This window comes from Grampus griseus (assembly GCF_964374135.1).
Source record: "Grampus griseus genome assembly, chromosome: 5".
Classification (NCBI taxonomy): Eukaryota; Metazoa; Chordata; class Mammalia; order Artiodactyla; family Delphinidae; genus Grampus; species Grampus griseus.
The window spans coordinates 126013388-126029455 of NC_138998.1; the positions used below are offsets into that span (position 1 = coordinate 126013388).

At 38.6% G+C, this 16068-nt stretch overlaps 1 protein-coding gene across 1 annotated transcript in view; it reads right to left on the reverse strand.

Moving 5' to 3' along the window:
- Positions 1–4090: 4090 nt before the first annotated feature.
- The window catches only part of ADAMTS5 (ADAM metallopeptidase with thrombospondin type 1 motif 5), a 44501-nt gene continuing 32523 nt past the window's right edge, over positions 4091–16068 (reverse strand). The window contains exons 4-8 of the mRNA XM_082655531.1: positions 14792–15075; positions 13135–13318; positions 12586–12761; positions 10476–10651; positions 4091–5010 (exon numbers count right to left, since the gene is read on the reverse strand). Of these exons, the coding sequence (XP_082511657.1) occupies positions 4443–5010; positions 10476–10651; positions 12586–12761; positions 13135–13318; positions 14792–15075 (1388 nt within the window). The 3' untranslated portion in view covers positions 4091–4442. The remainder of the gene's footprint in view (positions 5011–10475; positions 10652–12585; positions 12762–13134; positions 13319–14791; positions 15076–16068) is intronic.

Sequence of the window (16068 nt, forward strand, 5' to 3'; positions counted from 1 at the left end):
GCTCACTAATGCATGGGTTGGTGTTTCAATATGTTCTCATACATTAATTGAATAGAACACAAAATTATGTAGTATAGACTGATGTGTTTCATGTGTTATAACTTGAGCAGTCATTTCTGTAGTTCATGATAACAGGGAGCTATTAGAAAGATTGTATTTTTCAGTGGGCTATTGAGCTAAGTTGATCTACCTGTTTGACAACCTAAAACTACATGTTGTTGACAAATGAGAAAAGTAATAGAGAAAACATGTAAATTCCTTTTCTGTGTGTCTATATGATAGATCACCTTGACCCTGTACTTGGTTCTATTATAGCTTTGGATGGCCATTTCTGTCTTCAAGGTCATTCATTTACTTTGTACCTTTGAAATGTTAAAAAAAAGTAAGGTGTTTTTATGACTTCAAGTTTAACTACTAATAGATTACTAATAGTCACCAATCATACCAATGAGATTTCATACTCAGCCATAAACTATTAGCAAAATCCAGCCATTATTAAATTCAATCTTATTTCACAAACAGTGAACTCTAAGTTATAGCACAAGTCCTGAACTTCTTTGACTCTGGCTGTTGTCCTCACCTAAACCATTACAATGACCTTGTCCAATGAGGAAGGAGTAAAGGGGAGAAACATCAGAACCAGAGATTGATCTAGTCAATTGTGTATCCAAAGGTGCTTTGCCTTGTTGCTATGACCAAACTGTGAAATCATAGTCAGGAGCAAGCTGGTGTGCTCAGAGGTGTCCCTGCTTGTCCCAAGTCCTATTATCCCTCCAAGAGATTAATTTGTAGTAGTAAAAAGTCATATTGTATCAATGGAGATCCCAAACTTGGTGAAACAGTTATGACTACAAACATTTGAATCATTTAAATCCACTTTGTTTACTCTCATCTATAGAATCTTAAAGATACTAGAGACTGAATGATACTAATTTTAAGGAGGGTTTCTAGAGCAGCAAAAGACATTATTTGGTTTTATTATCATTGATATCACTTGGAGGCTGTGATGTATCAACAGCTCCTTGTCCAAAGTTCATCAGTGAAGCTCATGGACCTGATTTTGAATTGTGTCTTAGCTTCTATGGGAAGCTTCCAGGCTACCTATATATCCTAGTTTAAAACTTAGACCTTAGTTGCTTGAATAAATGCTTTTCTTATCTGAAGCTTGGAAAAATTAGTATTAAATGGAATCCAAAAGACCTATTAAAATAACTACAAGTGATGAACACTACTAGCCATGGAAGATTAAATTTAAAACTTACTTAGAAAGAAAAGGGATAGTATCAGAATAAGAATACATGAGGAATATATACATATACACCTGTTTCACACAGAAAGCTTTCTGTAAAAAAAAAATACAAAAGCAACCAGTGCCGTATATTATGTAAACTCACAAAGTGTACTTTATACACAAACATGAAGCATAAATTAAAAAGTAGGACAACAGCAAAACATCTTAAATATAGAAGAATTTGCACATATTTTTGTTAAATAAGAATAAATAATTTTATCACACAAATTCACATACCAGTTGCAAAAACAATAAATTACTTTTTTTTTCAGTGCTGCAACTTTTTTTGTTTGTGATTAATCCCTTCATTCTTAATGTGCTAAAACTGTTTCCACAGGAAGGCAGAGGAAGTTGAATTTGCTGAATAAATTAAAACAATGTCCTTAAAGCTCTAAACAATAAGGGAGGGCTTCATTTGACTTTTTTCTGTTCCCGAATAAATAAATGCTATTTTCTTCTGGGCTCCCTTAGTATTTAATGAAACAACCTGGAGTATTTAGTTTTGTGAGTGAGATTAGATTCTTACCAACCTGAGCATTTTTAGACAAGTTTTTTTTTTTTTTTCTTTTTAGGAAGTAGCCCCTAGCATCCTGAATCCTACGCTCTATTCAAGATGTAACTATGGAAAGGTAAAAGGCATAACCCAATGTGAAACTGAACTGAATTATCTTCATTATAGAGGATTTTCCCTTTGCTCATCATTCTCTATGTCTACCAAACACTCCATTTCTCTGAATTTCAGTTTCCAGTCTATAAATTTTCTCAGGAGTTTAGACATACATTCCTTAGTCAGTCTGTTGATACCCATACCAAACCAAACCAAACCAAACAAAAAACCCTAAAGGAAACTCCTTAAAAGCATGGAATAGTGGTTTATTTGTTCTAAGCTCTCTAGGGTTGCTCCCATGAGAAGTGTAAAACTTTAATATTTGGGGAAAAAATGAATCATTGGTAAATCATATTTAAAAATCTATGAATACAGTATGGAGAAGCAGAGTAGGACAAAATCATGTTTGCTCTTCAATTATTTTTAATGTTGCTGTCAATATAACCACAAAAGATAAAAAAAAATTGTCATAGTTTAAGTACTTGATTCAAGTTATTCTGAATACTGGAAAAAAGTAAAGTTGGTCCTTCTCTTAATTCTCTCTGCATAGTCAATGGTCGGTGTGATTTTTATTTTTAATTTTTTTTTCTGACTGATATGAATAGCTTTGCTCCCTGTCCCTGATATCTGGTACCTTTATCAAATGGAGGTTACCAGTCTTGTATAGGCCTCCTTTTTCTAACTGGTAATTTATTAAGAAAAAAGGACCACATCTAAAGCAAAGTCAGTCTATGAAAATCCAAAGGATGATTAACAGTTTTGATTTCTTAATGATTTCTTATGAAAATACTTAAAACAGTGAGACATCCATTCCCCTGGTCTATTGAAATGAATGTGCTATATAGCAAAATCAATTACATAATCCTCTTATATTAAAAATATCTTATAATAAAAATAAACTCTCATGAGCGTAAGGAAACTCAAACAATAGTTCCCTAATATCCTTATATGCAAATCTTTACAAATAGGCACATTTGGTATGATTATTATAAAATTTTATAAAAACAAGTAGCTTTGTGATATTTCACAAAGAAAAAGAAAAACCAAATGAAATGAAATATCTTAGGTTTTCTGAGCTATGGGGTAGAGGGATGCAGTTTACTGTCTATGAGATTTTTATGCAGATGACTGTAAAAGTTTTCCATGTCTAACTATTCTAACTCACAACCTACCTAGACAGGCTATGGAAATAAGAGCAGACTTTGCAAAGACCATCACATTTCATCACTCAAACACTTACTGGTACAACCAAATGCTTTCTAATTGGGAAAAATCTTAAGTACAGTATAAGTGTACTTGGATTAAGAAAAAAAGACAATGCAAGGAATTATTGCCTATGGTGTGGAAACAGTATTATTAATATTAACCATTTTTTTTCACTAGCCACATTAATGATAACCACTTCTAGATATGGCTAACTACCAAGTCAACAAGAAGTACAAAACATTGTAGGTCCTACAGAACCCTTGAACAAAACAAACAAGCAAAAACAAAATGTATTTTAAAGGCTCGCTGGTAAGAGGTATACCAGTGTTGAAGGTGATAGAAAACTCTTTGCTGTGTGTTCTGAATGTATATTACACATTGTGAGATATCAGATGGGAACCATAGAAAGAGAAAGCAGTTGTGAAAATATAACTTGAAAATATGGGGAAGCATGTATTTGTTTTCTTTTTAAATTCTAACAGGAGGAAACTAATTTTCAGACTCGATAACATACACACACACACAAACATTTCTTCTACCTCCTAATTATGCATTAGTTTGGCTGGCTGCCTGAAAAAATACAGGCAGTCAAAGGCTTAAATAAATGGACCCCTGTATGTATTTAAATGACTAGATATATTGAGCTTCTTTTTTCTTTTCAGAATTTCTCAGAAGATTCTTGCTGTCAAAACGGTTTTTGACGAAAATTTTATCTCCTGTAGTCTAAACATATACTAAATCTTTCTTAAAACAGCAGCAAGTTCTTAATTTCCAGTAAAACATCCACAGCTCTTTCTAGAAACTGGACGGAGTGGAAACAGCTGCAGACCTACTTTGGTCAAACACTTTTTTATAGAAATATAAATATATATATATATATATATATATATATATTAATAGAACCAAGTGATATAAAGTGACATACCAAGGAAGAATGTATTTACAAACAGTAAAAATAAGCTACTGTGTAAATAATATGCACGAAAATGATTACGATGCCTTTGTAGACATTCTGTAAGAGGTAGGTGACAAGGGGGAGACTGCTCTGCCATCTTCAAATGTCCCCTGATCCTACATTCATCAGTGTTTTTGTATTCTTGTAGGCCCAGGGGATGTCCAATAACTCCCAAGTTTTTCTATATTCCAAGGTCACCACTGTCCCATGAAGCAGTGCACATCTTTATTTGGTCGCTGAGAGCAGATTCTGCCCATAATCGGACTCCTGTTGACAATGACCCTGAAGTGTGACTTTCCGTGCTTTCGGTTGACCTCGTGTTCACCACGACTGTGTCAGTGATGAATCATCCAGTTGTCTTTGCAGAAGATCATAACCACAGGCTAACATTTCTTTAGCAAACATTGCTTAAATGCAGAAGGCCTCTGAGAGAGAAGACATCCCTTTGCTAACTTCCGGTTTCCATCCTGGCACTGCACCGTCCTGGTGTGCCAGCCCGTGTCACAGGTTCTAGAACAGGCGAGCCAAGGGCCCGTCACCCACTGCAGCTGTGGAGTAGGCGATCCCACTTTATTGCTGCTGTCGCTAGTGACAGAGTTTACTTTTGGAGTGGACTTCTTGGGAACAAAAAAACTGTAACGGACATCTAAGGCTTTAGTTGGGTCTGTTGCAAGAATCTGTACGATTAGAATTTCCTTCGTGGCTGAGTAGCCCATCCCATGTAAGAAGTCATCCCTGTGGCTCCAACCACTATAGTTCATGACTGTTCCATTGATGTCAATGATGGTTTCCGAAGTGGAGATCATGTACTTTCCATTGATAAGGTACTCACCGTTTTTCTTCTTCAGGGCTAAGTAGGCAGTGAATCTAGTCTGGTCTTTGGCTTTGAACTGTCGGACTTTTATGTGAGTCGCGCCTTCCGGGATCCTCACAACATCAGTGTAACCCTTGCTGGAAGCAGGAATGTCCACAGGGGAGAGAGAAAAAAAGAAAGGGGAGGAAAGAAAAGTAAGTAAATGCTTAACAAATGGATAAACAAATAGAAATTCTCTAAAAGTCTCACCTTAACTTAATATAAAGTTTTAATGTATTAAAAAGCTTCATTTTAAATTGCCTTCAAAAATTAATTTTCTTAGAACAAAATAAAATTGCAGTCAGACTACCACATTGTATACATTTGTATTATGATGTTCAAAATTAGGATGATGTTAGCAACCTGCCTTGGTTTTAAAAATTATACTACCTTTAGTTAAAGATTTACACAAAAATCACACATCCTTATCAAATCTTATCATCTTTACAAAGCTACTTTAGGTTTTTTCTGGCACAAAATGCCCGTAAACACAAACCAGCAAAAATCTACCCTCAATTAATCTCATAGAAGTCTTTCAATGAACGTTCCTCAAGCTTGTTTGCATATTAAGATCATGTGAGGATCTTTTAAAAATTCCAAAGCCTACAAATTTAAATCCCCAGACGCCAGAACAGTTAAATCCCCATCTTTCAGGATGGGTCATAGGCAGCAGTACTTTTAGAGTTCCCCACACTGTTCCAAGGTGCAGACTAGTTGGGAAACCACGGATTTAATTATTTGTTGGGCTATAGACAGGTTAGAGGCTCTGACTCCATTTCTACTAAAACTCTGGATTTCCTGGGGTAAGACAGAAAATAGAACATAAAATTCTTTAACTGCGTAACCGTAGCTTACCAGAATCATCAAAGGACAAAAGAATCCTTAATGCCTTAGCAAATTTCCCTGAAAGCTTAGGGTCTGCAAAGTGTTATGGTCAATTGAGCGATGCTTTATGGTGAGTGACATATGAGATAGATCTCTAATGACCCATCATCTGCTCAGGAAAATGGGCAAAGGCATAAATATCTCTGATACCCATAAGGTTGCAGAAAACACAAGGACAGAAAGGTTAATTAAGCACCAGGGGACTAGACCAGTGGGGAGGAGTCATCTTTTGCCCAAATCTTTGCCTAAGTAATTTCACATTAAGGTCCTCATATGTTTTACTTTTCTAGTTATTTAAATGGAAACAAATACTTTACTTGTGCAGTTTGACGGATGTGTGTGAAATTTAATTATTCACTTCTAAATTCTTACTAAAGTTTAGAGGATACGGGATAACGGATTCATATATGTAAAATCCAAATGTGTTACCCACTCAAACATTTCCTCTGAATTGGAGAGGAGGCTTATCTCCAGGGAAGGCCCCTTTCTATTGGGCATCTGACCTACCATGATGGCCAGACAGGTGTCAGAGCTTCCTACTGTGTTGAAGAGAGAAGATGCAATGCTGATGATGTTGCTTATCTATTCAATTTGATTCATTAGCTTTTTTTTTTTTGGTCGCACCACTTAGCTTGCAGGATCTTAGTTTGCCGACCAGGGATTGAACAGGGGCCCTCAGCAGTGAAAGCCCGGAGTCCTAACCACTGGACTGCCAGGGAATTCCCTAATTTGATTCATTATCTTAAATTTTCTAATACATTTGGACTAGATTCTGTCACAGGATTTTTTTTTTTGAAGTATCTAATATTAAGAGATGAGATGTTTCTACGATGGCTTCAAACAAAGCCAGGAGAAAACATTCCATCTTACCTAAAAAGTCTGTAACGTGGAGATGTATTAAAGTATTTGCACAAGTTCACTCCAGAGCTAATGAGTGGCAGTTCTAGGCCTCTCGACTCACACTTTATGCTCCTTTTACCACGTCCCCATTGCATGAATCCCTTCCCTCCAACAACTGTACTTCATAACAGTTAAAATAAGTTCTGGTGACGTTCAGAGTTTAAATGATACCAAACAGAGTGTCAAGAAAGCGAAGAATATAGGTAAGGGAATTAGACGGGAGAGCCCTTTTTTTAATCCTGTTCTTAGAGTCTGACTCATGTTCACGAGAATCGCTGGGAAGTCTCAGCACTGCGCAGGCCTCAAACTGAGCTTCCAGAGCCACTGGGAAGTATGAGGATTCATGCCCTGATTTCTTTTCTTTTCTTTTTTTAAAATATCTTTATTGGAGTAAAATTGCTTTACAATGTTCTGTTATTTTCTGCTGTATAACAAAGTGAATAGGCTATACATATTCATATATCCCCATATCTCCTCCCTCTTGCGTCTCCCTCCCACCCTCCCTATCCCACCCCTCTAGGTGGTCACAAAGCACCGAGCTTCTCTCCCTGTGCTATGCGGCTGCTTCCCACTAGCTATCTATTTTACATTTGGTAGTGTGTATATGTCCACTCTCTAAACTTCGTCCCAGCTTACCCTTCCCCCTCCCCATGTCCTCAAGTCCATTCTTTACGTCTGCATCTGTGTCTTCATTCCTGTTTTGCCCCTAGGTTCATCAGAACCATTTTTTTTTCTTAGATTCCACATATATGTGTTAGCATAAGGTATTTGTTTTTCTCTTTCTAACTTACTTCACTCTGTATGACAGATTCTAGGTCCATCCACCTCACTACAAATAACTCAAGTTATTGTTTCTTTTTATGGCTGAGTAATATTCTGTTGTACATACGAGTCACATCTTCTTTATCCATTCATGTGTTGATGGACACTTAGGCTGCTTCCATGTCCTGGCTATTGTAAATAGTCATGCTCTGATTTCTTGATGTTTTAGTAAAATAGGTTTCCCTTTGTACTCTTTATTCATTTTCTTTGCACCCTTCTTGGTATTATTACACTTTAGACATTAACCAGCTTCCTTGGCTACCATGAATGAATGCAGATGTTTTCATATAACTATGAAGTATGAGTGTGGCTGGCAAAGCAGGGGAATCTTCTTTTCTTCAGGGCTATCTCCCCAGTACAAGAACAGTACCTGCCATGAAGGAATACATGCATCCTTACATACTAAGCATGCTGCCATGGAAGGGATATTCTAGTGGGGTGGGGCTTAGACCCCCAAACAAAATATGTGACAATATCTGTTGATTAAGAGCTGTGAAGAAACAGAGTAAGAAGATAGAGGAACGACGAGGATGGGGGAGAGATGCTCCTATTCACTTATGGAAGCCACCACCTTTTTGGGGGGTGGGTAGTGGTGACATTTAACAGACATCTAAAGGAATTCTAGAGGAAGCACTGGCAGTGCCTCTGCTTTCCAGGCAGAGGAAATAGTGCACATGCTGCCACTTGCCATGTTTGAGGAGTGTTGGGAAGTCCAGTATGTTAGTGCAGAGCAAGGGAAGTGGCCAGTGTAGAAGGGACTCAGAGCAGGGCAAGGACCAAATGTTTTAGCATCTCACAGGTTATGAAGAGATCTCGGACACTGACTCTAAGTGAGAAGGTAGCCATTGGAGGGTTGAGCCCAGGAATGCCACCATCTGACTTAGGTGATAAAGTGATGGCTCTCTCTGCTTTGTGAAAAAGAGTCTGTGAGGGGCCAGGGGCCAGGAGACCCGTGGGAAGACTGCTGGATTTGTCCAGGCAAGAGACAATGACTATCAAATGGCAGTGCTTCTGCATGTGCGGTAAGGGGCAACCAGATTCTGGACATATGTTGGAAGTAGGACTGAGAGGATGTGCAGATGGATGGATGTGGGGTGTGAGAGAAAATGAGGTGTGAAAGATGACACCAAAGTTTTGGTACTAGGCAGTAGAAGGATTGAGTTGCCCTTTACTGACACGAAGAAAATTCAGGGAGGAGTGAATTAAAATTAGGATCATATTTGTGAAGAGGTTTGAACTTAGTGCAGTAGTTTAATATGCATTATCTCATTTGGTCCTCACAGCAACATTCATTTGCAAGATAATTACTATTATTTCCATTCTACTCTCAAGGATGCTAATTGTAAAGAAGTTGAGTGACTCTTCAAAGATCACATAGCTAGTGAATTACTGAGCCAGAGCGTGATTGCAAATATTCCAGCTCCAAGATCAATGTTCTCTTTTATTGATCACACTAGGCCAAGATAATTTATATAGGATACTCAAACAGGTCATTTGTACCACATACTATAATCTTGGTCAAATCAATTTGCAAGCAGTTATGTGGGATCCTGCTTGTTGCTATCATGAATGTCTTCCTTCCCCTTTTCAGGTGACATCAAATATGCGGATATTTGTTGTAAATAAAAAAGCTTAATGCTAAATTTAGCATTATAAAAAGAGGTTTATAAGTTGATGTAGGAAGGATACACAGCATACAGTACATAAGGTAGGGTATTATTTTTTAAAAAAATAATTTTATTTCTCATTTGGCTCCTGAATTTTTACCCTTCTTTCTTTTTTGGTTTCTTTTTTTCTTTTTTTACAAATGGCCTGTGCATCCTATTTTTATGACCTAAGCTATAGCCTCTACTTTGGCATTTATCAGCCAAGTAAAACTGGGTAAGTCTTAAACTTTCAGAGTCCCAATTCCCTCATTTGTAAAGCAAAACGTTAGACTGGATCATTTCTAAGGAGCCTTGAACCTTTGAAATATATTAAAACGCAGGATATAATTGGACTTGCAGGGGTTTTGACCTAGATGGCCCAACACAATTAGATGAATAATTATTATATCACTAGCAAATAGGATTAGTAATGCATATTTTAATACAGAATAAATTCTCCAGCCATACTTTTTTTTTATCAAAGGTCATTTCTAGTTTTTTACATTACCATGGCATGCGATTGTTTTAAGAAATTCTTATTGTTGACTTGGTTTGTATATTCCTCTCCAGTTAAAGACAACACAGCACATATATCAGGAATACAGGTGAACCTGACCAAGACCACTCAGCATAAGAGTGGTCTGGTGAAGAGGAAAAACAATCCTGCATTCCAGCAGACTCTTTAGCTGACTCAGCCATCCTAGCTGATAGTATAATATTTCACGCCAGAAAGTGGTAAAGCAAGAGTGTAATCAGGACCATAAGAGGAAGCAGAAAACTGACATTATTCTTTACAGAGTAGATATAAACCAGGATAGCTGTCTCAAAAACAGGCTTGCCATCTACACTACTGCAGATAACTTACATTTTGCATTGAGAAATGTTTTCTCAATAAAACTACAGCCTAATGAGAACGTGTTTGTAAAAAAACAAAACAAAACAGTAGTTATGTTGGAAACCAGCCATCTCTTCCTAAATGGTGTTTCAGAAATAACAGATCTGCAAGATATGGCTAAAGTGGAATGTCACAGACTTTTTCTTTGCCTTTTTCACACTCTGTAAAACCTGGACCCACGGCTACTGCAGTTAATCTGCTCGCAGAGGTGCCATGGGTTTCCAGTCGGCATGCAGAGCTCATTTCATGTCCTCTCCTTCCCTTCACTTCTCATACTCATAATGTGTAACTAGGTCCTGGCTAGATGTCCTCCCCACAGATAGCTTATGATGTAACACGAGTTCTCCTTTATCAATTTTGCAAGAGTCTAAAGCTTCGTTCAGATCAGATAAGGGCAATCGTTCTCTCACGTTACCTTTTTTTATTGAAGGTTCCAATCACCTTTGTGCAGCTGGAGTTGTCTCCTCCACACACTCCGCACTTGTCATACTGCAGCTTCGAGCCAATGATGCCGTCACAGCCCGTCCTCACGCACTTTCCCCGGACGCAGACGGAATTGCTGTATGGCCTGCATTCCGTTCCATCGGTCACCTGAATAATGAGAAACACGTTAGCAGTGGGAAATACTTGGGCCTGCGTAGGTGGGTTCTTTGATAAAATTGCAAGTTCTAATTTGGGAGTTTTAAGTTTGATTGGAATGGCTAGTACTTTGGAAACTAAACAACCAATCAAAAAAAAAAAAAAAACCCATAGTTTCCAGGAGTATCCAACTGAAAAATTCTTGACATATTGGCAGAAAGAAGAACTGGGATAGATTGGGGTTATGCCCTTTCTCTCTTATCTCTTGAGCTTAATTCCGAATGTGTTAGGAGACCCGAGGTCCTAGTCTCCATTTCTGTGTGGGTAGCACGTTCCCATGGTATAGTCTTGCCTTTTTATTGCTAAAAACAATCTTTCACTTAGTGTGGGACTGTCTGTCACTTGTGTGGAGAGCAGAATACGAGCAGGCTCACGAATGCAGACATCCTTTTTGTTTACACAATTGTTTTTTGTTAATTAATTTTATAGTTGATTTACAATGTTGTGCTAGTTTCTGCTGTGCAGTTAAGTGAATCAGTTATACATATGCATTATATCCACTCTTTTTTAGATTCTTTTCCTATATAGGTCATTACAGAATATTGAGTATAGTTCCCTGTGCTATACTGTAAATTCTTGTTAGTTATCTGTTTTATATATAGTAGTGTGTATGTGTCAATGCCAATCCCAATTTATCCCTTCCTCCCTCCCCTCTTGGTAGTTTGTTTTCTATATCTGTGACTCTATTTCTGTCTTGTGCATAATTGTTATTACTATAACAAAATTGAAAATCTACACTGGACAGTCACAACCTTGTAACGGTTGGAAAGCATTCCCTATTGTGTGAACTGTGAGACACTGAAGTAGAGACAATTTTGTGTAAAAAAGAAGTCTGGGAAGGTCAGAGAAAAGTACTTACTGGAAGAGACTGAATATTTTTGAAAAAAAAGAATTAGCATATATTTAATAAGCTAGTTACAAAATACTATGTATATGGACTCAGTGGTTTGTGCATATAAGTATGTATAAGTAACATAAGTCATATGTGTAAACATACATATTTTGTATTTGTGTATATACAAAACTCTTTCATATAAGTGTGTGTATATGAGGGTGCATATGTGTATAAAGTGAGGTAGGGTATTCTTCAACAGGTTAACAGCTCTCTAAATGATTATATTTCCAGGTAATATTTTTGCTTTTATCTCTCTATAATATTTTTAAATGAAAATGTATTATTTTTCAATAAAAAGATAAAACATTTTAAATGTTACATAACTTGGACATTAACTTATTTTTCAATAATATGTCATAAATATCTGAAGACCAGTTACAGAGATGGTTTTAAATATAGCACCTATTTGCAAATTAGATAAACTGTTTTAAACTGCCGCATAATGTTGCTTGTGAGAAATGAAACTTCAATAAGTTAGAAAATGCTCTTCTGTGGAAAACAAGGGATAATTTCACATGCATATATTATAAATGTGTATAACTAAAAGGACATTGATTCATTTTAAAGGTGCAAGACATTTTAAAGTCTAGGTCAGGGATGATGATCTTGAATCTATCTTCATGAATCACCAAAGAAATTCTTCAGTAAAAGATGACAGAAAAATAGAAAACTTTCTTGTTTTATAGTCCCCTTTACAAATGTACCTAGGGAATACTATTTTGAAGTTAAGTTTGCAATTCACCTTCTTGACAGAGTTACACTTTTTCAAAAATAGCTTTTAAAACATTTACTTGTTCTGTTTACAAAATCCTTTTGATTTATTGTAGCAAGTTCGAAAATATAGAAATTACAGAGGTGAAAATGAAACCTTCCAAAACCTAGCCACCCCCCCAAATAATGACTGTTTACATTTGGTATGTGCAGGCTCCATTCTACCAAATAATTTCCACCATGGACGCCTACTGTTTCTGGACCGTCTGCATGCAGTTACCTTTGGAGAAAACACTACGTAGTAGCCAGTGCCCTTAGCTCTGCAGGTCAGTTTGCACACATCTCCTGGCAGGATGCCTGCATATTTGGGAACCCATTCCACAAATGTTTTGACTCCTTTTGCATCAGACTGATATCCATTTTTGGCCTCACACTGCTCATGACGAAAAGATTTACCTAAAAATCAAGCATGTCACATTATTACTCTCTCTGTTCTGAAACTTAGATATATTCTTGTTCATTTAAATACATTTAAGGAGATGATAGATGATATATTTTTTTTCCAGAGTCTCTCTACACCAGTGTTGAAGGATTTTTATCTTCAACACAGAGTTGAAAACAGCAATTATTTTCTTCCTACTCCCTGAACACTCAGTTGTTTATAATAATAATTTTAAAATCACTCATGTATTTGTTATTGATTTGCATACTGGTGGAACTGTGCAGTACAAGATTAATAGGCTATTTCTCCAGCCTCCGCTATTTAATACTGCTAGAACAAAAATTACACCCGACACATGATGGTTGCTGACACTTGGGAGCAGCGTACCATTGGCTGGGCAGGGTAAGACACTGCAGGAGCGGTAGATGGCCCTCTTCCCTGTGCAGTAACGGCCATTGTTTCTGGGCGCGGGGTTATTGCAGTGGCGATAGGCAAACTGTACTCCTCCCCCACATGAGCGAGAACACTGGCCCCAGGAACCCCAGGATCCCCAGCTGCCATGGCTCGATGTCTAAAACAGAAAATAGAAGATATTTTAACTGAGAAGGGAGGAAAACATTCAAAATGTACATTTGGAAATCACATGCATTCAATGACTCAGTGGAATGTACATTTGGAAATCATTTGAATTCAGTTGCTCGGTGGACACTTCATCACAGTTAAATTTTCACTGAATTTAACATGGTCACAGGTATTGAACACTCTGGAATTACAATGTGATTCCAAATCTTGGCAATCCACCTTTTCTGTCCCCTACCCCCCAGCACTAGAGTGTCTGAACACTTCACCCTAAGTACTGAGCACACTGCAAGGGTTGCTCGTGGCTTCTTTGGACCTTCTGATACCGCACATTTCTGTTAATAACCACCGAACCACGGTTCACTTTGTGTCCACCCTGATATTGCATCTTTAAAGAACTGTGTGATGCTAAAGATTCTGTATGATTCCAGGTTGATTATGCTTCCATCTTTTCTCCCTCTTTAGCAGTGAAGTTCTGCAGTCCCTTTGTTGACATCACACATCCCACCTGTGACAGATCCTCTGCCACATGCATAAATGTATCTGACCTGGGCTTGGCTTCATTACACCCTGTAAAGAAGAAATGGGACAGATACTGAAGAGCACCCAATCACATGCACCCACATCACAGGGAATGAAGAGTCCTGTTATGACATCCCAGGTTTATTGCTATAGAAACACGGCAGGCAGCAGGAAGCTGAGAGACTCCAAAAGGAAGATACTAGAAACGCCTTTGCCGAGGGAATTCCTGAAGAACTTCCTCTGGTTGTATGTGTCAGGGTATCTGCATCAGGGTATCTGAGGATGCTTGCTTGTGTGTTAGTCTTGAAAGGCACAGGCAACACGCCTATGGCAACACTCTTCTAGGGACTTTGAAAATGTTATGAGTGAGAGGGAACAAATGCTTTGCTTGGACCTTGACAGTGAAGGTGTCAGTTGCTGACATGAAGCTGGTGGACCGGGTGCATAGGGAGGGAGGAGGTGTCTCCCTGGAGCAGGTGTGGCTATTATAGTTCCTGAAGTTAGATTAACTTGCCATGAGGGGGAAAGCGTGACCATTTTGGACCAAAGCGTGACCATTTCACCAAGTATGCATGAGGACAATGTATCAGCTTTGCTGTTATTTCCTTACCGAATTTAAATAAAGGTATTCCAATAACTTTACGAGCAGTTTGAAAGTAAACTCCCAAGCGGTAATTTGGGGCCCTACGTGGGGTCTCAATTAGACAGAATCTGGGCTGTCTACTTATTTGCTACAGGATATAACCTGAGATCTGCATTTTCTCCAGTAATTGACAGCTGGGGATGGCTCTTGCAGGTAAAGGAGGGAGCTGTAAATAGATCCCTCAAGGAAAAATATTTTAACTAGGAAATAGAGCCTTCTGTGGCCAGTCCCCACAGGTGTCACAGGAAGGTACATCAGACCTTAGGTCTCCAGGCCCTGCGTGACAAGAAAATCACTTACTGAATAATATTTTTTCTTGGTCTTGTCCACACACTTGCCCTGCAGGCAGATCCTCCCTTTTCCACATGGTGTCCCTTCCACGGCTGGCAGCTTCTTGGTCAGACACACCATCTGGCCCTGGCGCACCACGGCGCACCAGAGGCGGGCGCACACGTCCATCCCGGGACACACCGAGTACTCGGGTCCGAAGGTCAGGTTGCACTGCTGGCTGGCATCATAGGTCTGTCCCGGCAGTTCCTCGGGGCCCAGGATCTGCTTGCGTGGCAGGTCTAGCAAACAGTTACCTAAAAGAATAACCAAGATTGACCACTGTTCTGTGTCTCTGTTTCAAACCTTGAAAATTATGGATCTGAAAATGCAAGACTCCAGCTGGTGCTGAAACATGATGCATCTACAGATCTGCAGTGTGAGGCCCTGGGGAGGGGACTCCCTGTGGATGAGGCTGAGTGCCTCTGTGAGCTCACCAGCACCCACTAGGATTTCCCATGGATGATGTGCTCTGGGGTATACATAATGATGCGCAGTGGTTTGATTAAATAAAATTATTTCATAATAATTAGCTGTGAAAATAGTCATTGTGCTGAGGGACTAACAGAAACTGGGTTGGCCCTAGAGGAAATAAGATAGTGGGTATAATAACAATAACAACAACAACAATAATAAATAGGTGTTTACAACTTTGAGAAACAGAGTTTGTCCTTGCACCCTTTCTATATCCCTTTCTCCACTTCCAACTACCCCATTCTTTTTTTTTTCTTTTTGCGGTACGTGGGCCTCTCACTGTTGTGGCCTCTCCTGCTGTGGAGCACAGGCTCCGGACACACAGGCTCAGCGGCCATGGCTCACGGGCCCAGCCACTCCGCGGCATGTGGGATCCTCCCGGACTGGGGCACGAACCTGTGTCCCCTGCATCGGGGGGGACTCATCCCCCATCCATGTCGCCTTTCCATTAATTCCATAAGTAATAAACAAGTGGATGCCTCATTCATCCCTGCACTCAACCAGCATTTGCTTAGCACCTACAATGTTCTAGCAAACATACTAGATATTAGGGATACAGAAAAATGACCCAGATCTGCCCCTAAAGGTCTCCCAATAAACTGAAGGAAATAAAGTCTTTCTCTTAGACTGAAAGAATTTTAATAAAGAGCTTTCAAGCATCACATATCAGGAGCAGTGGGAGGAGAAAAGAAAACATCTTTGATAACTTGGGACTAGGCCCATTTTTTTACTCTTTGCATCCTTTTTCTCCCCTTTGTATCAGTTATTGAATGCAG